General features: G+C 39.6%; 1 protein-coding gene across 10 annotated transcripts; it reads right to left on the minus strand.

Moving 5' to 3' along the window:
* Positions 1-15,224: 15,224 nt before the first annotated feature.
* Positions 15,225-24,222, minus strand: TAC1 (tachykinin precursor 1). 10 transcript variants are annotated; one of them, XM_067746336.1, is made up of 7 exons: positions 23,979-24,213; positions 23,375-23,506; positions 22,235-22,331; positions 21,717-21,761; positions 21,185-21,208; positions 19,685-19,738; positions 15,225-15,831 (listed from the first exon to the last, which is right to left on the minus strand). In XM_067746336.1, the coding sequence occupies exons 2-7, from the start codon at positions 23,495-23,497 to the stop codon at positions 15,782-15,784; spliced, it is 393 nt and encodes a 130-aa protein (XP_067602437.1). In that variant the 5' UTR covers positions 23,498-23,506; positions 23,979-24,213; the 3' UTR covers positions 15,225-15,781. The 10 variants fall into 10 exon arrangements, with proteins under 10 accessions (XP_067602437.1, XP_067602439.1, XP_067602440.1 ...); XM_067746332.1 differs by lacking the exons at positions 15,225-15,831; positions 23,979-24,213 and adding exons at positions 15,838-16,163; positions 23,758-23,892; XM_067746331.1 differs by lacking the exon at positions 15,225-15,831 and adding an exon at positions 15,839-16,163 and having other exon boundaries at positions 23,979-24,220.
* Positions 24,223-26,000: the final 1,778 nt, after the last annotated feature.

Below are 26,000 nucleotides of genomic sequence, written 5' to 3' on the forward strand. Positions count from 1 at the left end.
GGAGGATCCCACCTGTCGCGGGGCGGCTGGGCCCGTGAGCCATGGCCGCTGAGCCTGCGCGTCCGGAGCCTGTGCTCCGCAACGGGAGAGGCCACAAGAGTGAGAGGCCCGCGTACCACAAAAAAAACCCCAAAAAACCGCAGTGGGAACCAGGACTGGAGAAGGAAAACAGGAACTATAACTGACGAATTGCTGAAGGTTCAGTGTAGGCAACTCAGAGTTAAAAACTCCAGGGGCACCCAGTCTTGAGAGGGCGGGCAGGGGATGGCGGGCTCAACAATATTATGAGAATTACCTTTAGGAGCTCAGCCAGGTTCTCACAGCAAATATTGGAGAAAAATCCCCTGGTGTTTCCAGTAGGAGGAGGGGGAAAGGAACCATTTTGAACATGGCTTCCCTTCAGGTGAGACTAATTAACCACAGCCTAATTTACTGGGATATTATCAGAGCCTAACTGACCTGGCAGAAGGGAAATACACAACTCCAGCCCACGCTAGCCATCCTGTCCTATCTAAGCGGGGAAAAAAACACTGAGAAACTCTTGAGAAGTTCACAGTCCAGAGGCCCAGGTTCACTAAAGGCCAAGACCTAATCATAAGACTATAGAAAAACTGTCCTGTCCCCGTACCTCACCATTACATTACTAAAAGCATATTTCCAGAGTTTCCTTTCACCCAGTATATCATGTCTGATTAGAAGAAAATTACAAGGCATACCAAATGGACCCTGGAGCACGGGTGATGGGCTCATGCAGGGTCCAGGAGAAAGATAGAGAGGATGTGAAATAGAGCTATAGCCATGGAAATGGACAGATGGGACAGCTGCCGGCAGCATGCAATATATTTTGGTCTGTATAATGAATGCATCTTTTACTGAGTTAGCTCAAAAAAGAGGCTTAAGATCATCATAGATGCAGCATTGTCTTTACAATATGCCAAGCCATCATTTGTAATTACTTTTATTTTCATGATGAAGGGGAGAATCAAAACACGGCTCTTTCTCAGGAAGAGCATAATTTTGAATAGTTGATATATATAATCTCAAACTAGACATTTAGAGTGTTCCTGTTTCCCTCAATAATCTCATGTTATTTACATTGAGTTCCTCTCTTTACATAAGGCTGTAAGCCTCGAAAATTGTTGTTTAAAATTTGGTGAGTGAGCAAAACTTTCCGAGCTCATTAATCTCCATGCCCACAATCTCAGTAGCGTTGCCCTCAGAAATGTGCTGAATCCTGGTGCACCTTCTGTTCAGCTCAGTGGAGCTTGCAGCTGGGCCAGTGTTATACAAACTGCTCAATTGCATGCATTCAGTGGTAGGCAGAATTCTAAGATGATCTCCAACCCTTGGGTGTGGGAGGGACCTGTAAATATGGTGGGTTATTACTCTTATGATTGGGTTACGTTACATGGCACAGTTGGATTTTAAAAAGGGAGATTATTCTGGACCTGACCCAATCAGATCAGGAATGAATGGAAAAGGAATGAGGCTCTTCCTGGAGAGAAGGATTCAAAGTTTGGGAAATTTGAAGCATGAGAAGGATTGAACCTGAGAAAGATTCTCCACTGTTGGCTTTGAACATTAGTGGACCACATGGCAAGGAGTACGAGCAGCCTCTAGTTGCTGAGACCATCTCTCAGCAAGGAAACAGGGACTTCAGTGCTATGGCCTCAGGGAACTGAACTCTGCTACAGCAACACGAGCTTGGAAGAAACCTTGAGATCCGTCAGAGGTGCAGCTGGCTAAGAGCTTGATTTCAGCCTTGTGAGAACCTGAGCTGAGCCCCCCTCCACGATGTGCCTGGACTTCTACAAAGCTGTGAGCTAATTAATGGGATTTGTTTTAAGCCACTAAATTCGTGGTTGTTCATTATATAGCAGTAAGACCTAAAGCAGATTCTCAACTTGAAATGGGTCTGCGTTTAAGAAACGCTAATAAATCATGTCCTCACCACTACAACCAAATAATTATCTCAGAAAACAAGAGGAAGAATGCCCTCTCTTTACTGCCTCATTGCCTCTGAGGGGCCATGGGACTTCTCTGGATATCAGCTTCCTCAGCCATAAACAACACAGCTAGGTAAGATGCTATCTGGTTTCTCTAATTCAAACATTGTATAATTTTCTTCTGACCACTGCTCCCTATAACTGATAACATGAAAGTTATTGCTAGAAGAGTGATTCCATTCATTGCTCACAGTATCGTAAGGAAAGGAGGAAGTGCGATGGCTGGAAATAATGCTGTGGTGCTCGGTGAAGATATGGTTTTATTTTTCTATCCCTACTTCTGGGCTTACTCACCTGTGCTGCACTCCTGAGGCAGACATGGAAACCTACAGGTTCAGATTCTGAACAAACATTAAAACCCTTACAGAAAGCTTGGCCTTTATTAAGGGATTTATTAATGTAAGTCTTAAAAGTTAATGTGTCATGTTTTAGGACTATCATCTTAAGCAGAATTATCCTTACATTATTTTATTTAAAACAAAACAAACAAGGACAAATTGCACAAAACAAGAAAACAAAAACAGGTCAGTTTTGATCCATTCAGGATATATTTATTGTCTCTGCTTCATGGAAGACCAAATATACAATTTATTTTCAGTGTAAGGAAGACTCTTTTGCCACTACTCTGGACGTAAAACTGTGTGAGAGGCTGCTCCCACCAACTCAGGGCTGATAAAGAATAATAATGATCATTGTATTTTTTTAAAATTTATTTATTTTTTGTTTTATTTTATTTTTTGGCTGCGTTGGGTCTTCATTGCTGCACATGGGCTTTCTCTAGTTGCAGGGAGCAGGGGCTACTCTTCGTTGCGGTGCGTGGGCTTCTCATTGTGGTGGCTTCTCTTGTTGTGGAACATGGGCTCTAGGCACGCAGGCTCAGTAGTTGTGGCACACGGGCTCAGTAGTTGTGGCTCACGGGCTCTAGAGCGCAGGCTCAGTAGTTGTGGTGCATGGGCTTAGTTGCTCCATGGCATGTGGGATCTTCCCGGACCAGGGCTTGAACCCGTGTCCCCTGCATTGGCAGGTGGACTCTCAACCACTGCGCCACTAGGGAAGCCCACAATCATTGTATTGATCTGAAAGGCAGGCTTCCTGACTGTCAACTAACTAGTTTTGTGCTTCAACTTAATGGATATTAATGACTCATTGCATTTAGTGATTCCAGTTTTCCCATAAGTGAATAAAATTTCCTGAATGAAATTCTAAATTTCCTGAATTGTAATATCTTTATACCCATCTAACTGTGATTTGGGGCTCCTATTAACAGAACAATATTTTTTTTTAATGAATTAATTTTATTTTATTTAGTTTCTTGGCTGCGTTGGGTCTTCATTGCTGTGCGCAGGCTTTCTCTAGTTGCGGTGAGCGTGCTTCTCATTGTGGTGGCTTCTCTTGCTGTGGAGCACAGGCTCTAGGCTGCAGTTCCTACTTTAGTACCAGTTTCACATGATTTTTCTTAATTTTTTGCAGCATCTTTCATTAATTTAAAAGCATATTTAAAAATATTTTACCTTTAAAAATATTTTAAGATGGTTTGAGGCTAGATGATTTGGGGCTCTCTATTATTCCATATTCCTGAAAATTGAACAAAGCTCTTATTTCTTTTCCTTGATGGCTCAGTGTTTGTCTTAATTCATTTCACTGAGGAGCTTCTGGGTTCATTTTTGATTTTTCTTGGTTAGGAAGCTAAGTTGGAATATTTTAGTTGTACATAGACTATCTTCACTTCCCTCAATTTCAGTAGGTTTCAGGGAGAGGAGGAGCATACCATACCTGCAAACTGCCCTTCTTTACCAGAACTTATGTCTCCATTTCTGATTGGTCTTCTTAAAGCCTAAAATTTGCTATTCAGCCTCTCTGTCAAATAGATAGTGATCAGTAAATGCACATGAAATAAAATAGGGAAGATGTTCAGTCATTTTAAAATTGCAGTGAATCTCGTGTTAAAGAACATTTTATAATTTGTCGGTTATAGGAGTCTAACATGAAACAGCAATCTATCATTCACCGGCATTCAATATACTGATGATTAAAAGACAAAACTGAGTTCAGGGACGCCTCATCTGTCTCTCTAATGCCAGTGCGCATCGCAAAGCCTGATGCCCAGCCGACATTCAATAAATGCGCCGTCAAAGAACGGTGTTTGAATGAATGAACTAATGAATGACAGAGAGCAGTGTTAGCAACTACAATAAACTATCAGACATGAGGTGGATCACAACAAATTTGTTATTAATAATAGCTAAAATTCTAAGGTCATGAAATTTAAAAAGGAGAAAAGTTAAGGTAAAAAATAGCATCATTTTGATTTACTTGTATTCCCTTATATTTTCTCGAGCATGAGTTTTTATTTTTTTAAAATTTCTTATTTAACTATAGTTGATTTACAGTATTGTGTTAGTTTTAGGTGTACGGCTTCAGATTCTTTTCCATTATAGGTTATTACAAGATATTGAATATAGTTCCATGTGCTATACAGTAAATCTTTGTTGTCAGTTTTATATATTGTAGTGTGTATCTATTAATCCCATACTCCTAGTTTACCCCCCCTCCCCTTTCCCCTTTGGTAACCATAAGTTTCTTTCCTATGTCTGTATGTTTCTGTCTGTAAATAAGTTGATTTATATATTTTTTTAGACTCCACAAATAGTATCATATAAATGTCTTTCTCTACCTGACTTACTTCACTTAGTATGATATTCTCTAGCTCCGTCCATGTTGCTGCAAATGGCAATATTTCATTCTTCTTTACAGCTGAGTAATAGTCTATTGTATGTATATATACCACATCTTCTTTACTCATTCATCTGTATATGGACATTTAGTTTGCTTCCATGTCTTGGCTATTATAAATAGTGCTGCTATGAACAGTGGGGTTGTATGGTCAGGCCACTCAAGGTGGGTGTTCTCTTGCTCTCTGCACATCCCCAGCCCGACCAGTGCCTGCTTCACCTACACCCTACTCACATGACTGACCTTCCTATGAACTTGCCCCAGGCCCCAGCTGGTGATTGTTCTTATCAAAGGGGTGGTGAGGGGCGTGCCCCTCTACTGGTTTCGCTGGTAATAAATGAACCCACCTGACGTGAATTCCCTTGTAACCGGTAATCTGCCCTTTACCCTGGGAGAGACTGCCATCATATCCTGCCTGCTGTCTGCTGCACATGATGGAGTGCTGCTCCAGGACCTTGCTTCAGACGTGTAAGCTCCCCCATCCATTAAACTGTTGATGTCTCTGTTGCTGATGCTGGGCTCTTTCTTTGGTCTTGAAATTGGGCCTTGTAGGCCTGTGTGGTGCAGCCCAATAGGGGTGCATATATCTTTTGTGAATTAGAGTTTTTGTTTCTGGATATATGCCTAGGAGTGGGACTGCTGGATCATATGGTAGCTCTATTTTTAGTTTTTTAAGGAACCTCCATACCGTTCTCCATAGGGGCTACACCAATTTACATTCCCACCCACAGTGTGGAAGGGTTCCCTTTTCTTCACACCCTTTCCAGCATTTATTATTTGTAGATTTTTGGTGATGGCCGTTCTGGCTGGTGTGATGTGATACCTCATTGTAGTTTTGATGAGCATGAGTCTTTTGAGGGTAGCATTATTGAGAATTGTTCATAATCTTCAGAATGTTCTATCTGTTTTGCGGTCTTCCATCTGGGATTGTGTCACACTTTTGTGAATATCATGCATCATGGTCCCATGTGCAGTCTTTTTTGAGAGCCACTGAAATATATCATTTCAGTTGACCTAATGAATTATAATATAAATCACACAGGAAACTAGTTACAGTTTTTACAAAAATGAGTGGTAATTATTTATCATATATTACATAAATGATTTGCTATTTGAAAGAGCATTTTCCTTATGTTTCACTAGTTTCTAAAATATTTGGACAAACACTCATCTAGAAATTTTTCTACATTAGTTTCTTCTCTTGAAATCAAGATAATTATGTCCACAAGCTTGTAAGAATTTCTTATAAAGTTTTGGGAGAGTGAAAGGACATGACATTCTCTCATACATCATTTCTATAATTTTGAGGAAAACCTAGACAATGTAAGGTGCAAAGTGAAAAGAAAAAAGAGACACATTTTAAAATAAACAACAAGAACTTTTTAATATTATTTATGCTATTGTTGGTTAATAGAACTTTCTGACAGTCTTTTTAAAAGATTAATTAATTAATTAATAATTAATTTTTGGTTGTGCTGGGTCTTTGTTGCTGCTCGCAGGCTTTCTCTAGTTGCGGTGAGTGGGAGCTACTCTTCGTGGTGGTGCATGGGCTTCTCACTGCGGTGACTTCTCTTGTTGTGGAGCACGGGCTCTAGGCAGTAGTTGTGGCTCATGGGCTCTAGAGCGTAGGCTCAGTAGTTGTGGCAGATGGGCTTTGTTGCTCCGCGACATGTGGGATCTTCTTGGCCCAGGGCTTGAACCCGTGTCCCCTGCATTGACAGGCGGATTCTTAACTACTGTGCCACCAGGGAAGCCTCCTGAAAGTCTTAAAAAAAAAAAAACTACCAGTATTTGAAGGGATCCCCAAGGTTATTTCATTTTCTGGGTCAACTGTAGAGAGGACAGAGTATCTTCATTTATTACTGAATAATGGAAGAAATAAATAGTTAACATAGAAAGATGGTATGCATAAAATGTAGTCTATCCTGGATGTTAAGGGAAAGACATTGGCATATCTTCACTAATGTATGACACTGAAGACACACCATTAATAATAAATCATGATGATGATACAAGGGAAAATAACTAACCATCTAAGAGCATAGATAAGATCCTGTTCAGAGCCATCTTACACTTTTTAAAAATAGGGTGTTCCTTTGTTTCTTCCATGGCGTATGTTCCAGTTGGGTATTATATTTGAGATGCTCATCCACTTTTGAAGTTTTTGCAAGGCTGTCTTCTATAGTTCAGAAGCACCTTCTTGTTTTACATTAATAAAAAAAATTCTAGTCTTCTTGTTGTACTTGTTTGCTATGAAATAACTCTTTAAATGATAATCTAACACTTTGTTACTCTGATCTTTTTCAAGCCCTTATTGAATTTCTGGCAATTCAGAAGTTCAATATATGCTTAGTTTTTCAGTTCTGAAACTGAGTCCTTGTAAAGCTAAGATCCTCTGCGAAGTTCATGATTAACCTCTCTATCCAAAACTTTATTCCCTTTCTTGTCCTGTACCTGTTCCCCCTCAAGATTGAAGAGTATCAAAGAAAAGGGGGGATTGAAACCGAGCAGAATCCTGCAGAGCCCTACTGGGTACAAAAGCCTCCTAGATATTCCTAGAGTTACAAAGGGAAGATTCAAACAGTTACTAATTATGGAAGTGTGGAAATGCCAAAACAAAGGAAAAGCAGTATAGAAACAATAATGCAGTGGTAAAGCAGAGTCCTATTTCCTCCTCAAGGAATATACATAGCAATCTGATATGTCTTTGAGTTCATTTATAGGAACTAAGGCCCCCCATCCAGGTGGAAGACGCTAACTTCAGGCTGAGCACAAACACATAGACCCCAAACTGGTTGGAACCAAAAGGCTGATGACTAGGACTGGTGGAACACCACCCTATTACCTCACCACCAACCAATTAGAAGAAAGGCATGCATCCTGCAGCCCTCTCCCCAAAACTTGCCGTTAAAAACACTTCTCTGAAGACCATTGGAGAGTTTGGGTCTTTTGAGCTGAGCTTCTGTACTCCTTGTTTGGCCTTTGCAATAAACCTTTCTCTGCTCCAAACTCGACATTTCAGATCGTTTGGCCTCACTGTGCATCGGGCACATGAACTTGGGTTCAAAAACAGTTCCATTGAGATTTTAGAAAATATCCCCTTACAAATCCTTGCACAAAGTTCGTAGGAAAATTTGCAAAATAGTGTGGCTACTATACAAAAAATTATGGAGATTCCTCAAAAAAATTAAAAAGAGAGTAACCATGTGATTCAGCAACCCAGCTTCTGGGTGTTTATCCAAAAGAATTGAAATCAGGATCTTGAAGAGATTAGCACTCCTATGTTCATTGCAGAACTAGTCCCGATAGCTAAGGATGTGGAAACAACTTAAAAGTCCACAGATAGATGAATGGATAAAGAAAATGTGGTATGTACACACAATGGGATACTATTAAGCCTTCCCCAAACAGGAAATTCTGCAGTATGCGACAACATGGATGAACCTTGAGGACATTATGCTAAGTGAAATAAGCCAGTCAAGAAAGACAAATACTGCATGATTTTACTTCTATGAGGTATCTAAAGTAGTCAAATTCATAGAAGCAAAGAGTGGAATAGTGGTTGCCAGGGGTTGGAGGGAGGGAGAAATGGGGAGTTACTTATCAATGGGCATAAAGTTTCACTTCAGCAAGATACATAAGCTCTAGAGATCTGCTGTATATCATCATTCCTATAATTAACAATAATGTATTGTACACTTAAAAAAATTGTAAGAGGGTAGATCTCTTGTTGTGTTCTTATGTTAATAAAATAAAAATTAAAACATCAAATTATTAAAATAAAAATCAATGTTCCATTGCTGAAAAAAATATGCCATTACATTACAGTGCGTAGTTGAGGATTTATTTAAATAAAATGGTAATGTAACCATCTAAGCTAGTCTCCTTATCACTTTACATGGTTTGTCATCACATACAGCAAATATTCTGGGGACGTGATTTTGGTATCTCTTTAAGATATTTAATAATAATGTTCCTGAACTGACCTACTTGAATATTTAAGTGGAGAAAATATCAGGACTCCTAAATATCAAAGCTGCTCTTAAAGAATAAAAATGTAACCATTGTGGATGTTTATAAAGAGCTGATACAGATTCTGGAAGCAATTTCCAGAGTTCTAAGGGTATAGTGAATAATGTCAACATCGTGGAACTAAGTCCATAAACCTCAAGGTGACTCCTTTGGAAAGGAAAGAATTCATCTGATGGATGGACCATGGTTCAAAAAATTTTCCCTAGTTTCTGGGACTACATTTGCCTTTATGTTCATTGATGATTTCTCAAGTGGTTGTGACAGGACAGTGTGGAAATGGAGGCTTGGGACCAAAGGGAGGCTTGAGGCACTTATTGCTCAGCTGGAAAAAAACTGAGAATTAGAGTGATCAAAATAAGATTCATAAGCATGACCTTGGTTCTTGAAACTTTCCTTCTTTATCTTCCCATAAGCAGATCCTTCCATCACTAAAACCTAGATTAAATACCACCTCCTCTTTTATTCATTCATTTCTTTTTTCCCCCATTCAGCAAGTATGAGCACCTTCTATGAGCCAGCACTATTCTAGATATAAAGGTTTACCAGAAAGCCAGAGGGACATGGTCTCTGCCATCGCAAGGCTAATCACACTTTATTTGTATCTCTCTTATGGCAATCACTACATATTATTTGGGCATATTATTATTATTTGGGCATATCTCATCCTCCCATAAGATAGTGAGTGCTTTGATGTCAGTATCACTGTCTAATTTACTTATCACAATGTTTTACAGCTGAAGGACAATTGACAAGTGGTGAATGAATGGACAGTGAATGAATAAATAGGTGAGTGAATGAACCAATTTTTCTGACCTATTATGCCTGAGTAATGCAACATAATTTTTACTTTTCTGAATTGGTACAAAAGAAACCCAACCTCCATCATTATGGGTTGGAGTCGCATAAAATAGGCATCAAGGAAGCCATTACAATGGAATTTTTAAAAATCCAAATGTATTTCTGTGGAATTATAGAATACATTTTCATAGCCTAACATAACTGAATCAGGATTTTAAAAAGGTTACAAATGCAGAATGATGTATTTATGTAATAGACTTATTACCTATTTAGAAGAGGCCATTAATGTGTATTAAGAAAGAATACCACTATATGAAATAGCCATAGAGGAAGTTTTTTAACTTCCTTAAATATTTCTTTATGTAAAATAATGACTCAATAAAGATTAGAAATTAACTCCATGTTAATTGGTTTATTTTAGAAAATAGTTTTCTTACATGTATGTAAACTAGCTTTGAGGAAGAAGATTACATTGGAAAATATTTTAAAGAATCGAGATTAATACAAAGTTTAGGGAATTGACGGAATGTAATACCTGCTGAAAATGTCCCCTATTGAGGTACATTCTCTCCTATTTGGGAGTTGTCAATTTGGGGTTTATTTCTCTCTCTCTTTAGCTTTTAATTTCTTCCCATAATTTTTGCCCCAACAACTGTCTTCCCACTAACAGTGTACAAGGGTTCCCTATTCTCTGCATCCTAGCCAACACTTGTTATCTCTTGTCTTTTTGACAACAGCCATTCTAATGGGTGTGAGGTGATATCTCATTGCGGTTTTGATTTGCATTTCACTGATGATTAGTGATGTTGAGCATCTTTTCATGTACCTGTTGGCCATCTGTATGCTTTGTTTGGAAAAATGTCTATTCAGGTCCTCTGCCCATTTTTAAATTGTGTCATTTGGTGTTTGTTTGTTTGTTTTGTTTTGTATTTTATTTTTTTGCTATTGAGTTTTATGAGTTCTTTATGTATTTTGGATATCAACCCCTTATCAGATACATAATTTGCAAATGTTTTCTCCCATTTCACAGGTTGCCTTTTCATTTTGTTGATAAGTTTGATGTAATTCCAATTGTTGATTTTTGCTTTTGCTGCTTGTGCTTTTGGTGTCATATCCAAAAATCATTGCCAAGACCAATGCCAAGGAGATTTTTCCCTGTGTTTTCTTCTAGGAGTTTTATGGTTCGAGGTCTTACATTTAAGTCTTTAATCCATTACAAGTTATTTTTTGTGAGAGGTGTAAGATAGGTGTCCAATTTCATTGTTTTGGCCGTGAGTATCCAGTTTACCCAGCACTATTTATTGAAGAGACTATCCTTTCCCTATTGAGTATCCTTGGCTTCCTTGTCAAATATTAGTTGACTATGTGTGTGGATTTCTTTCTGGGCTCTCGATTCTGTTCCATTGGTCTACGTATCTGTTTTTGTGCTGGCATTATATTGTTTTGAATACTACAGTTTTGTAATATAGTTGGAAATCAGGAAGTATGATGCCTCCAGCTTTGTTCTTCTTTCTCCAGATTGCTTTGGCTATTTGGGGTCTTTTGTGGTTCCATACACATTTTCAGATTGTTTTCCTATTTCTGTGAAAAGTGCCCTTGGAATTTCAATAGGGATTACCTTGAATGTGTAAAACACTTCGGGTAGTATGGATATTTTAACAATATTAATTATTCCAATCCATGAGCACAGACTCTTTTCCCATTTATTTGTGTCTTCTTCAATTTTTTTCATTAGTGCTTTATAATTTTCAGCGTACAGATCTTTTGCTTACTTGGTTAAATTTATTCCTAAGTATTTAATTGTTTTTGATGCTATTGTAAATGGGATTGTTTTCTTTATTTCTTTTTCAGCAGAATAGTTGTTATTATATAGAAATACAAGATTATTTTTGTATGTTGATTTTGTATTCTGCAACTTTACTGAATTTGTTAGTTCTAACAGTTCTGTGGTGAAGTCTTGAGGGTTAGGTTGGTCTTATTAAATCCTGTCCCATGACTAATGCAGCGTTAAGTTCCCTATAACTTCCGAGAATCAGAACTGTGAACAATTCTCAGAATTGTTTTGACAATAGTTGTACAGATAGTGGAACTTTGACTGACCTTCATCAGTCTAACATGTGAATTCTTTAGGCTATCTGCTCTCCTGCAGAACAGCCATCTTGAGCAATTCACCTGTTGTGATGGCTTTAATAAAGGCTTAAGCTAACAGCTTTTAGGTGGTTTTTCTTCTTTCACAAATTCATAATTTGGCTGAATATTATTTTCCTTAAGAACTTTTAGATTTTGTTTCTGGATCTCATGACACCCAGTATTGCTGATGAGAAGTCCGTTCTGCAGTGGTCAATTCCCTATTCTGGGGTTAGCACCTTCCTTTGCAGTCTCCACATTTTCCTGCCAGGACCATGGCTTACAGCTGTGGCTTCCCTGTGCTTTCTTTTTCCAGAAACTGTGTAATTTCTGGCCCACCAAAAGTCCTTTCTCTGTTTTTCACAAATCCCAATGTAATTATTAATTTCTTTTAAAAATGTATGTACCTTTTAAAAATTCTTATAATGATTTGGTGTTAAAAGGGGAGATTTCAGCATGTGCTCAAGTTGAAATAAGATTAATTTTGTTTGTTTCTTTGGATGGATCCACATGAAACTATATCCTTCGGGAGTAGAATTGGTGTTCAGATAAGGACTTTTATTTTTACTCTCTACATTTCTCTATTTGAATTTCTGCTTATGAGTTTCCTTTTGATTCAAAATAATGGGATACTTGATGTATTGAGCATCTTCCTTTTCCACCTCCCAATGTGCTCACCAGCTTTTTCCACCAGCTTTGGTGCCCTGTCTGTGCAGCTTTCCAGTGTGGACAGCACCCAGGGCTCTGAGCCCTTTGTTTTCTAGGTGGGTTTACCCAATGGAGGCAACAAGAGCATATCAGACAGGGGGAGGAGATTGAGGTTGGGGCATTTATACACTGACCTCCCCACTCTCTCCCCCATACTGATTATCCTGTGTTGGTTCGTCCTCTAATGAAGACAACAGCTGCCAGGCGGCCCTTGGCACATAGAGACCCTCACTTCCTCATCTTGATCCTTCAGGCCTAGGGAACACAGTGGCTCCAAGGATGTTAGCCTGGAGACCACATTCCATTGCTGGCTTCTCTACATCCTGCCCACACTTTTGTGATTAGTCCCTTTATTAAATCTTCCTCTAATGACTCAGCCTGAGTGTCATTTATTTTTGCTCTGGATCCTGACCAAAACAAAACCAAAATCAAAAAACAAACCCCAAACCAAAGCAATATTGTGGTAACTTAACTCTACAGATTGAGCTTTTTGCTGTTTTGTAACAGAGTAAAAGTATTTTAGAAAGAATATAGGTGAAGAAAACTCATTTTAGTTGAAGGAAGTATGCCACAGAGGGGAAGTAACAATAAATATTTCATGAGTACAAACTTCAAGTTGAAGTCACTCTCTTTCCTGCTCAGCGGTTGCTAGGTTTCTGGGCCTGGAGGGAGAGCAGACAGGGGTGTGGCCTGGCAGACAATGGTCTTCACCCAGCACTGTTCAATCCTGCTGCAGAGATTTATAGAATCTCAGAGAGGGATGGGGCTGTGGGGACTGTCTAGTGCAGTGATGCACTGCACAAGGCGCCACTCTATTTGTGAGACGGCCCCAGATTTAATTTGTGTGGTAACTATTTAGAAACTACCCATGCTGCTACTACTTCTTTAGTGTGTCTATAAAAACCATTTTAGTGGCTATCATATAGTGCTAATTTTCTCTTTGGGGATTTTGGAGAGTAGCTAACAATGGCATCAGGTAACATTCACAGAATGCTTGCTGTGTGTCAGAGATGGTGCTCAAAGCTTGACATGCATCATGTCCCATGACCCTCACCTAAGCTCCACCTGGCTACTGTCCACTGTGTAGAGTGGTGTATGATAGTACTGGACAGCATCATTAGTCCAGTTTTACTGATGATGAAAACAAGGCAGAAAGAAGTGAAGGGACTTGCCCATCATCACACAGCCATTAAGTGATGGAGTAGTTTGACTCTGAACCCCGCACTCTTATCCATTACATGGTTCCTTCCTGTTAAAACATCTATGCAGAAAAATATATGTACATACAATGCAGAAATACTGCTTTGTGCCTAAAAACATACCATATATGTTGTTTCATGTCACTAAACACACCATAATGCCATTTTAAGTGATGTCATAGTATTCAGTTTTGTCGCTATGCCAGTTTGCTTCATCAATCTCATTGTTATTTCTGCCTAATAATTCCCTTCTAATCCTGACTCCTCTCATATTATAATCTCCGACCCCAACATTTCTTTGAGCTTCATATCCTCAAATGTAAAATGATGATAATAATAATACTTCCTTCAATGAGTGATTAAATATATATTATGAAGCTATTATTATGATGATGATTCTATGTTACAATTATTGTTATTATTAAATAGAACATCAAACATTACTGTTGGGGAATGGGGTTCTAGATGACTCTGATTTTCTCCTTTTGGCTTATCATAATATAATTTGTAGCATTTAAATGTATTGTGTGATAAGGAAAATTAGTTCATTGGAGTTTTTTGAACAAATTATTCATTTAAATATATAAAGATTAAAATATGCTTTAGCGCTCCTGTCCCACAAGTGTTTGTTATTTATTTATTTTTTTTTGCTGTACGCGGGCCTCTCACTGTTGTGGCCTCTCCCGTTGTGGAGCACAGGCTCCGGACGCGCAGGCTCAGCGGCCATGGCTCACGGGCCCAGCCGCTCTGCGGCATGTGGGATCTTCCCGCACCGGGGCACGAACAGTCGGCAGGCGGACTCTCAACCACTGAGCCACCAGGGAAGCCCCCCACAAGTGGTTTTAATGTTGATGAACAACAGTCACCAGTCCAGAATAAACTCACAGAGTTTTATTTCACTGAGCAATGTTTGTCCTGAGTTGATTTACCACTTGTCAATATTTCACACTCTCTTATGCAATCAGAAAATGATTCCAAGGACACTTAGTAATGCTTCCCCTTAAATAAATACACAAGAGCTTCCCTCTGATTGCCCTGTATTTCTGATACTCGTGCTTCTGCTGGAGTGTTAAGGGCACTAGCAATTCACAGGCAGTCTTTAGATATGCAAGAAAGAGGCTCTTATCTTTGTTATGGGGGTGATGCCATATTATCAGCTCTCTATCTTTCTGTATCATCCTCCAGTGACCTTTGTGAGAGTTTGGTTTGGTGTCTTGATTCTAGTGAGACTCAAACACTGCTGCATTTATTCCTGGGCTTTAAACACGGCTGAAATGGTAGTGTGCTGATGTTTTGCACAACAAGGAAATAACCAGTGAAATGCATCTTTAAAATAGATGATCCTATTTGTAAAAGTAAATCATAAGCACATATAAACGGAATTGAGCCTTAACTGTTTTGGGGACCAGAATGTAATCGTTTTCTCCATGAATGATCCTGTGCCAAAAGTGTGTGTGAGAGAGAAACTGGGATTACATTTTGCTCATTCTCCTTAAGAAAGAGAGATTTAGTAGTTTTCTGTTTCAGTATTTAGCAGCCAAAAACAGCTTGGAACATATTTCATCTACTAAAAGAAAGGTTGCTGATTTGACATAAATGTTAATGAAAGTATAAGACCCAATTCTCAAGATATTTTTTCTTTTATTTAAAATGTAAACTATCACAACACATTGTACAATAAAATAAAGACCTTAGAATCACATTAAAATTTTGAAACATCTCTATATAGTCACAAAACATAAAACATGCTGCAGGGATACAAACACAGTTTGGTACCAAGTCTTAGTACACTTTCACCATGAAAACAAATGGAGAAGCACAGCCTATCTGTGAGTTTCCTTTCTTTAGTAGTAGCTGATGTGACTGCTGCCAACAAAGAGAAATGGTTTCTTTCTTTGGAGACTATATCTCTGATAGGCTTTTACGACTTCATTGAATACTGTGCTTTGTTGAGAAATTACCACTGACTTCTACTTCTGAGCGAGTTGTCATATTAGAATTACAACACGCTTTTACAACACATATTGGCACAATATGAAAAATAAATACTTTTTGAGTTTTCAACTCAAAACAACAATTATTATTAAATAAATAATTATTCCTCATAGCGCATGTCTCATTTTATCTTGCCTTGGCCATTGACACAAATGAAGCTCAATGAATAATACTTTAGGTAGTTTATTTATGTCTTCTTTCATAATTCTGCATTGCACTCCTTTCATAAGCCACTGAGAACAAAGATAAGGTAAAGGGTTTGTTAAGAAGATTCACTGACACAGTTAAACAAAGTTCAAGGCATACAGAAACTTATTTTAAACTCATAATTACTTTTTTCACTCCATTGAAGTATTTCTAAGAGTCTTATTTGCACATCTTCCAATCGGGCCTCAGTCTTTATCCTGATTGGAAGTGATCTGTCCACAGAATTCTTGGTTATTTTGGTCATCCTCATAGACTTGGTGCCCCCAAAGTGTATTTCCACAGTATACTGCAACATTGATTCTCCACAGCTTTCTCAAGCAGTGGCGGACACCATGGTGATTTATAGAAAGGACAATGCCTAAAGTAAACAGGAATAGTAGGAGGATGAAAGCAAAATGTGGGACTTTTATTCTAGGACAGAGTCAACCAACTACAGGCCATGGACCAAATGCAGCCCACTATCTTTTCTTGTAAATAATGTTTTATTGGAATATGACCACACCCATTAATTTATGTATTGTCTATGCCTACTTTAACATTAAAATGGAAGACCTGAGTAGTTGCTACAGAGACTGTATGGCTCACATAGTCTAAAATGTTTACTATCTGGCTCTTTACAGAATAAGTTTGCTGATTTCTGGTATAAGGGTACCTAATGGCGTGAGGGTCTCTTCCTATCTTGTGGATTCCTCCCAATGACACATTGTCCTTGAGACTAAAAACAATCTCATTGTCTATAAGTAGGGCAACTGAACCATCTAAATACAACATAGTTTAACTTACCTCCTAGCACCCTAATGGCCTGTGAAAGATTAATCACTGCTTCCAAAGGTATTTAACATATAGCTAGCAAGTAACTTAAGTACTTTGACTATATGAACAGAAAAAAGTACCAAATTACATTATATTATATTATTAAATATAATTTCAAAGGGGTCTGCAGCCACAAAAGGGTAAGGATCAGATTGCTGTGATCAAAATACTTAAGTATATATTTTCATCATTTTATCTAATACTTTATACACTTAGATTTACATTGTAGTCAAACTGCTGTGCTTTTAAAAATTCAGTATGCATGTATAAAATACTGAATTTAAATAGAAATAGTAGAAAGAATTGTGAAAGACATGTAGGAATCATAGGTGCCACTCTAAACAATTTTCTCAGTGAGAAGGATATGATGAAAGAGTAGGTAGGTGAAGCCTCCAGTGTTATCACTTTCCCCTTTTACCACTGAGCAGGTTCTCATTAGCATCCAAGATTCCCTTAAGTGAGGTTAACAATAAGGAGAATATTTTATGTCAATCATGCACACACTTCTGGGGTGGAATAGTCTGAGGCCCAATCTTGGCAGTTCTGAAGGAAAGAAACAGTCCATTTCTGACCCTGGTTTGTTTGTAGGAGGAGGAGGGTGATCAGCACAAGTTCAGTTCCTGACAAGCTTTCGGTAACATAATGTTGTTCCTCAGAGAAGGGAAGGGAATGCGAATGTAAACTAACCAAAGACATTAGTGATTGAGCTGAAATACAATGTTCTCTTAATTGGAAGCAGAGTTTCTTACCTGGTCCTTGAACCCTCTAAAACCATATGTAAATGTTTGTGTGTATGAGCTGATAAGGGTTTCTCTGGGAAGACACTTTCTAGATTACTCAGATTGTCAAAGGGGTCTGTGACCCCAACAGGGTAAGGATCGGATGGCTGTAGAAGGTGTCTATGATAACCTTGCCTCAACTGATTATATGAAAAGGTACCCGATTGGGTATAAATTACATGCTTGCCCATTTTTTCCTTTTATATTTTCTAAACTAAAATGGAGGAGCAAAGATTTAGTCATAAATTGACTCTGATTCATACAGTGATTCTATTTAATATTATCTATAATTATATTATTTTAAGTACATTTAATAGCATCTAATTTGTTCAAATTGCACATATCTATATTATTTGTAAAGTTAAGCATGTTCTGAAACCTTTTATCAATTCTGAAAATGGAAAGTTGTTGACTGGTGTGATTATCAAGAAAACCACAGGTATATAAGGGCTAGTGTACACTTCTGATACAAATAAAGCCAGTGTGGTTTAAACTTATATTCCATTTCCAAAAGCTGGAAGATAATACATACTAATAAAACAATTTTAGTTTTTCATTAGGTACACTGGTAACTTCTTTAAAATTTAAACTTGAGAAGCCTCCAAATTACGGACGAAGAAATATAAATGTAGTGTCTAAATCTGGAAGGTAGAGAACCAATATAAATAGGAGGATACCTTGGACTTCCCTGGTGGCTCAGTGGTTAAGAATCCACCTGCCAATGCATGGGACATAGGTTCGATCCCTGTTCCGCGAAGATACCACATGCCCAGGGGTCGACAGAACTACTGAGCCTGCGCTCTAGAGCCCTCAAGCCACAACTACTGAAGCCCCGTGCGTCTAGAACCTGTGCTCCGCAAAAAGAAAAGCCACTGCAATGAGAAGCCTGCGCACCGCAATGAAGAGTAGCCCCCCCTCACCACAATTAGAGAAAGCCCACGCGCTGCAACGAGGGCCCAATGCAGCCAAAAATAAAATGAAATTAAAAAAAAAATACTAGGATACCTCATTTTTGCATGACTTTTTCAGATTAATTAAGCCAGCATATCTTACTTACAGATTTTCAGGAAACCAGAAATATTCTAAATGGATAAGACAGGTGATGATTACTTTCTAATTAATTACATGATTAGTATTTTAATTCTAATTTCACTGAAGGTAAAATAAAGAGAATTTGAATAGTTTCAAATTAAACTACGAACTATATGGCCTGAATGAGCTTAACAAAATACCAGTTTCTATGAAAATGATACAGGGGTTATTTAACCTTAAAAATACTGTTATGGGGGCTTCCCTGGTGGCACAGTCGTTGAGAGTCCGCCTGCTGATGCAGGGGACACGGGTTCGTGCCCCGGTCCGGGAAGATCCCACATGCCATGAAGCGGCTAGGCCCGTGAGCCACGGCCGCTGAGCCTGCGCGTCCGGAGCTTGTGCTCCGCAACGGGAGAGGCCACAACAGTGAGAGGCCCGCGTACCGCAAAAAAATAAATAAATAAATAAAAATACTGTGATGAATGAGTTAAGAAATTAGAGTTTTCAGATAAATGCATACGGAATTTACATAGAAGAAAGAAATTAAAGAAAAGAAAGGAAATATGCAGGCTTTGCATCAAGTGAAAGAGTTGTTCAGACTTAAACTGGGTTATGAGGAGAATTGTGGCACTCCTTCTCTTTAAGGGTTATAGCCAGAACTGATTATAACCCTCTAGGATAATTTGATTGTGTTCGTTTTTGAAGGCATTGGAACAGACTATGTTACTCTCCTAGTCTTAAACATTCACCAGGAGGTTTAGAGTTTGAGCTTCTATAATATCATTAAGAGCAAGTGATTTGTAAAAATGGATTTGTTTTTATTTATTTATTTATTTTTGTGTTGGAAGACTGTCAGATTTAACCTTTTGTAAGATTTTCCAATTACCTTGGTAACAAGTAAAATTATCCGTCTTATCTCCCCCATCCCCCATCCCCCTTAGTTCAGTAAGGTTAAATGTGGCTTATTGAACAGATGTAAGGGAAAGGGTATTAGACTAGCCCAAAGATTCAGGTTAGGTAATGATTAAATGCGGCAGACACTGGGAGTTTGAGAAGGATAGATTGATATTGTGGTGATATTAGCTCAATCATCTATAAATCCATTCTTGGATTTATTTATTGCAATTAGATTTTTTCAACATAAATACTAATTTTAATTTTATTATTCCTGTTTAATACTTTGAAAAGAATGCCTTAGAGAAAATAGAAGTAGATTTAAGGTACTGTTTATTTGCAGTCATGGTTTTATACATACCAGAATTTAAAGCTCTTTTGCCCATTAGTCCAACAAAGGAATCTGTTTTATGCCCTGGAAAAATACATTTAGGGGTATTTTAATATGTATATCTCTGAGGAAATAAACTGTTATAACTAGTACCAAGAAAAAGCAAGCTTCTAAATATATGCCTATATAATAAATATATAATTATTTCAAGTTTTGGTGAGCCTGAAGAAATAAAGATTCCTAGTAAGTCTTATAAATGACACTAAATAAAAATAATACAGTGAAAGCACTTTTCTCCGTTCTATATCTAAATATTAGCAAGTACACTTTATTCATATTGTATTTTATCTGTTTATATACAAATGTTTTAAATATTGCTATTTGGGCTAGCTTTGATGTTTAGGGAGTCAATTTCACATTTGTGTGACAGAAACATCAAAGCTTATTTCCTCATATTACTGAATATGTTGTATTTCTCAGGAAACTGAAGCTTAGTTAAATCAGATTCCTATACCTGATGATTATAAACTTCTAAAGTTCACTAGTGCTATTTTATTGGATTTTAAAAAATATTTCTTTTGGAAAAAGTACATTAGTTTTGACATTAATAAAGTACATTTATTTTCATTACATGGAATTTTGCTATATATAATTCCCCTGAAAGTCAAGTCGTGAGAAAGTAAATATGAATAAGATTTATTTATTTTCAAAGATGAAGCCTTTGGAAAGGATTATTATTTTAACTCTAGTGGGAGGATGTCTCTTGGTTTATACTACATTAGCTAAGAACACGGCTGCTATCTTAGTGTGGCCTCTACTCTGCTTCCAGTGAATCAAAATCCAAGTTGGAGTAAGTGAGTGGACCTTGGGATAAGTGAGTGTGATTAAGATGGACCCCTGGTACTTTCTACAACTTTATCTATATTTACCTTTAGTATGGATTCTCAGACATTCACTCCATCCTCTTAATTGGCTGCTGGATTACGCTAATAAATGACATCATCATGGAATCCAGCATACTAAAATGAACTAGGAGATGCCTATAAATGCTTAGATTTTTGTTTTTGCTTTTGTTTTTTTCAGTGGAAGTGACGGGGTGGGGATGAGGGGAGAGGAATGTATGGTGGATTTTTACCCCTAGGATTGAAATTCTTATCTTAAACTAACAATTTACAGGAGTTAAAGGATTCCTTCCTCCCTCCCTCCCTTCTTTCATTCCTTCCTTCCTTCCTCTCCTTCCTTTCTTTCTTTATTATCTCAGTTTCTATGGGTCAGGAATTCAGCAACAGTTCAGCTGGGAGTTAAAGGATTTTTAATATAATGCATGCTTTTGGTAAGTATGATATGTTTAAACAACAGAGCTTTAAACATTCATGTTCTGGATGTAATATGAGTCTGCTCCATTCTTAAATTGTGTTAATTAAAAATATTAAGTTCTACATTACAACAGAAAATAAGTTATTATGTAAAGTAGAATTCAATCTAATTTACATTTGCATATGATAAATGTCAAAATAATTTGGAACTTACTTTTATGAGAGAGCTGGCCATGTCCTATAGAAAGAAAAATAAAATTAACAAACACAATAGATTTGTTTTAAAGGAGCTATATTATATCTTTTAAAGAGAATTATAAAATAGATTTTTAAAATAATGCAACATTTTCCATTCATGTACTATCCTGAGGAATATCGCAGAATCATAAATGCTATCCAAATTATTAATAATAAAAACAAAATATTTTAAACAAAAGGAATACTTTTAAGTGATTTATGTGGGCCACAGATTCAAACTCAGGTCTGTGAGACTCCTGAGGCCTGAACTGCCTGGCCGTACCGCCTCTCTTGTTTTCTTATAAGAGATACATCTTCAAGGCCGGTCAGCTTTGATGCTCGAGAGAGAGAGAGAGAGAGAGAGAGAGAGAGAGAGAGAGAGAGAGAGCAAACCCATCTCTTTATTCAATAGTCAACCAAGAATCTGTATTTCAGCCCACAAAAGACCTTCTCCATTTTCATACATGTGCATTCACAAGAGTAAAATAAAGATTTATAGAAATGTTTACCATAAAGAGCCTGTAACAGGGCCACCTGTTTTTCAATTGAGGAATCTGACAAGAGACGAATTGACATTAACTGTTTACACGTTCCACTGATGGTGTGAGAATTCAAGAAAAGGAAATATTTCTATCATGAGACACTGGCAGCTAAATCTAATCTAACCCCAGTGGTCTAAAGTCAGTTTTCCACATGGACTGAGAACATTCTGATATCCCCTGGAGGCCCCGTGCCTTCCTGTTCTTTTGTCAGTTTGGATCCTTAGTCAAGGAAGCACTTAGCTTAAGGTTGGTTCCTGTTCTTGGTGGTTTGGACCGATCTCTCCCTCCCTCCGTGGTATGTGTGTGTTAGCGGGGTGAGGGCCAGAGTCGCGCTCCGGGAGATATACCCATTTTAGGGTGGAAATCTCTGCTCATAGATCAAGAGAGACTGCGTGCTCTGAGCATGAGCTAGGATTCCGGGGTGGGAGTGGCGGGGTGGGGGCGGTGCCCAGAGAGACAGAGAGGGTGATGGCTGCCCATCTCACCAGCGTCCCGTTTGCCCATTAATCCGAAGAACTGCTGAGGCTTGGGTCTGCGGGCGATTCTCTGCAGAAGATGCTCAAAGGGCTCGGGCAGCTCCTCCTAGAGGACAGACGCACCGACAGGGGCGTGTAGGCAACCAGTGCAAGGCGCCGGCAAACTAGAGTCATTCTGGTGGTGCGCTCCAGCCTGGGGCAAATCTTGGCGGTGGGGACAGGCCAAGCCAGGGTTGGGGAACCAGCTCCGAGGCGTGCTCCCCACACCTGGGCGTTGCCTCTCTCCACTCCTCCCCGCCCAATTCATGTCCGGCGCCGCCGCCTCCCCGAAGCCTAGCCCTAACCAGTTAGCTGGAGGCTCGTCGTCTCCAAGCCCTGCTCGCTTTCCCCTCTTTCCTCCCATCCCGGGGACCCTCATTCATCTGCCGCTCAGCTACCGGACTTTGTTCATCTCTAGCTCGGGCTTTGGAGGCTTCTCACCGCCCTAAATGCGCACAGGTGTGTGTGGGGGAATGGCGGGGGGAGGGTAGGGAAGGTGACAGCCCTTTACAAGCAACTAACAGTGCGCGACTTTCACTGTTCCGGCGGGGCGCGCTCCCTTGCGCGAATAGCCTGCGAGCAATCTCAAGGAAAACTTGGCGGCTACGTCTCCAGGTCCGTAAAGTAAAAGTCATGGCAGGAAGTTAGCCTCCTACCCACCTGCGACCCTCCAAGCCCTCAGCACCTCGCCACTTGCCCCTGCTTTTGCCTGCGTCGGGCGCGCACTCCTCTGCCCCTGCCCCAGCATTTCCAAATGCCAGGTCCTTGCAGCTGGACCTGAGTCTCCGAAATCCGCGTTACCAGGGGATGAAACCTTGTGAGGTTTCCAGTCTTGTGAGGATTCCGGGATCACCTGGGAGGGTATTATTCCTCCAGAGAGTTCCCGAGACCCGACGATGCAGCCCTCGGGAGGAAACTTGGTTCTTGGATGCAAAATCTCGTGTGGGACCCAGGGGATGGCGTTCCTCTACATCCCTCCCGGCGCGCCTCCACCGCCTCCGGTTGCGGTCCCGGTGCCCGCTAGGGTAACTAGGATGCTATCGCGGGGGGTAAGTGACACCTCCTAAGCCCATGAAGAACGGCGCGGGCCATCTTGGGACCGAGTCTCACCTTGATCTGGTCTCTGTCGGACCAGTCAGACCAATAATTCAGATCATCGTTGGCTCCAATTTCTTCTGCCAACAGTTGAGTGGAGACGAGAAAAAAGACTGCCAAGGGCACGAGGATTTTCATGTCGGATTTCTGGGAAGAGTGAGGAGAAGAGGCAGAGGAGAGAAAAAAATATAGATGTATTGGGGGTTTCTATCCAAGAGTTGAGGCAGCAGAATTTTCGATCCCACAACGGAACTCAAGGTCGATTGAAACAAGGTAAACCGCCTAAGGGCTAAAGTCCTGTCGGTACCCTTTAGGAAAGAGAATCAAGCCCTCAAGTTTCTCAAATCCTATTCTTCCTAGATCCCAGCTCCCCCAGCTCCCAACCCACCAATCCACACCTTCAAGCCAGGAGGCTGTGCGGGTGGAAGACAAAGAGGGACAAGGCACTTGGGATACCCGTCTCGCCGCCGTCTCCCTGCCGTCTCCCCGCAGTCCCCCCGCGGTCCCTCAGCTCTCTCCCCGCAGTCCCTCGCTGCAGCGGCCCATCCAGCCCTGCTAGACGCCGCCTCGGAGCGGTGCGCGGTGCGGAAAGCCCACCCAGCAGGGCGCAGGCACTTACTGCGGCTGACCAGCCCTTGGGGTTCCTCGGCGGGTCGGAGCGCTCGCTGGGCGCTCGGCACTCTCTGTCGCAGCAGCTCGCGCTTTTGCCTGCTGGCTGCAGCGCGGTATTTATCCCAGGTTCGCTGAGCCTCGAGACCCACGTGACACGCTCCCCACGCGACTTTCTCCTCAATATTTAATTAGCCGCCTCCTCTCCTTTCGCTTGCGTCTGATTGAGAGTTTCCGAGACGGCAATCCGTCGGTGCGCATAACTTCTGGACCCAATTGGGTTCGAAATGACGCAATTATAGGAAAATCGAGATCTCGCCATCCAATCCGCAGCGGCCTGTCTTCTTCCGTTTGCAGATCTGACGCCCCCTCCCCTCTTTTTCTTCAGAATGGGGTTCCATGACACCTGAGATTACTCATCAAAATTGAACAAAGTGACTCATTCCTCAGACTTAGGCAACTTTTAAGTCCCTTGAGAGGGTAAGTTGCACTTCCAAGGATGGCCAAATAACTTCGGGTATTAAGATATTGTTGTCGAAAATCAGAAAGAGATAAGAAAGAAGAACTTCAAATGGGGGGGGGGTAGGGAGACATTTCCCCCCTATTTCCATCTGCAGAGTGTCAAGTGTTTCTGAGATATATCAATAGTATCTTTCTACGAGCAGAACATCTTTCTCCCAAATTAGCTAGAATACTGGCGTTTCTTCAGTAATACGAAAGGATTTTTCAGTCCCATAGGATTTCAGATGATGGCAGCAGAATTATTTTACGTTTTGGAGGCAGGGGAATTTAAACCTGGCATTGCACGTAGAACTTTTATATCAGTGCCATTCTAGGATATCTTTTGTTCCAAGCTAGCTAGCTACATGCTGGAGCAGGGGTACGTTTTCGCTTCTCTCCTACCATTTCTCACTGAAGACTAAGAAACGCGCCAGAGGTGTACAGGATTCTTCCTGGTTGTCACTAAAGGACTCTTAAGATCCTTCATAGATTTCTCCTGTATATGAAAGTAAGTGTAGTGAAGATGTTAATTGGGCAGTCATTATCAATACGAAACTATTTGACAAATAACATCTGTATAGATATCACAGCTTTCCATGAGCCCATGGTTTGCCCTGCAGACTAAATGACTGTTGTATCTGGGGTGGAGTTGTTTTCTCCTCTTTCCTTAGTAAGTACTATGCTTTCCAGTTAATTCTGATGTTCTTAGTATAGTGCATAAAGGAAATAATTTATTGCAATTCATATAAACCAGTATTTTTTCTTCTAATACTTGTTGTTCTTTCTTAAATAACCCTGACTTTTGAAATTCCCATGTGTCTATCTCATTTCTTTAGGCCTAGCCTCACAATGCAAGGCGTTATATTCTTTGTTTTTATAACTTTTTTATATAGGAAATTATAAACATATACAGAAGTAGAGAGAATCATCCACTTGAAACGATTTACAAGTTTCACTTACAAACCCTTCCTATTTCCCCACCACTCAGATTATTTCAAAGCAAATCTCAGACATAATTTCAACTGTAAATATTTCAGCATGTTTATAGAAGGATAAAAAATAAAAACAGAACCATGCTGTTGTTCCACCTAAAAACAACATAAAATAATTCCTTACATTAATATCCAGTCAGTGTTCAAATATTCCTCATTGTTTCATAAGCCCCACCCCCATACAGTTTACTAGTTGAAATCAGAATTGTAATGAAGTTCATAAATTACAATTGGTTTGTATATCTCTTAAATCTTCCCTAATCTATAGTTCTCTCTCTCTCTCTCTTTATGAATAAAACTGCTCAGTAGACTGTACTATGTTCTGGAGTTTGCTGATTACCCCTAGTGGTTTCTTTTAACTTGTTCCTCTGTTATATTTCCTATTACTTGGTAGTTGTATCTAGAAGTTTAATGACATGGTGGTTTGGTTTTTCTGACAAAGTTACTTTGCATATGTTGCTAGGAAGCATGTGATAGCTGGTTGTTTCTCCTTTTGAGAGTTAGCAGCTGTTGCTGATCATTTTAGATCCATTAACTTA

Source organism: Pseudorca crassidens, chromosome 8 (assembly GCF_039906515.1).
Source record: "Pseudorca crassidens isolate mPseCra1 chromosome 8, mPseCra1.hap1, whole genome shotgun sequence".
NCBI lineage: Eukaryota > Metazoa > Chordata > Mammalia > Artiodactyla > Delphinidae > Pseudorca > Pseudorca crassidens.

Excerpts from the sequence above, each read along its gene's own strand:
- TAC1 (XM_067746332.1), bottom strand. The coding sequence starts at position 23,497 with ATGAAAATCCTCGTGCCCTTGGCAGTCTTTTTTCTCGTCTCCACTCAA. Across the intron at positions 21,762-22,234 it reads AATGGGCAAACGGGACGCTG|ATTCCTCAATTGAAAAACAG; the intron begins GTGAGATGGGCA and ends GTCTCTTGTCAG. Across the intron at positions 21,209-21,716 it reads CCTGTTACAGGCTCTTTATG|GACATGGCCAGCTCTCTCAT; the intron begins GTAAACATTTCT and ends TTCTTTCTATAG.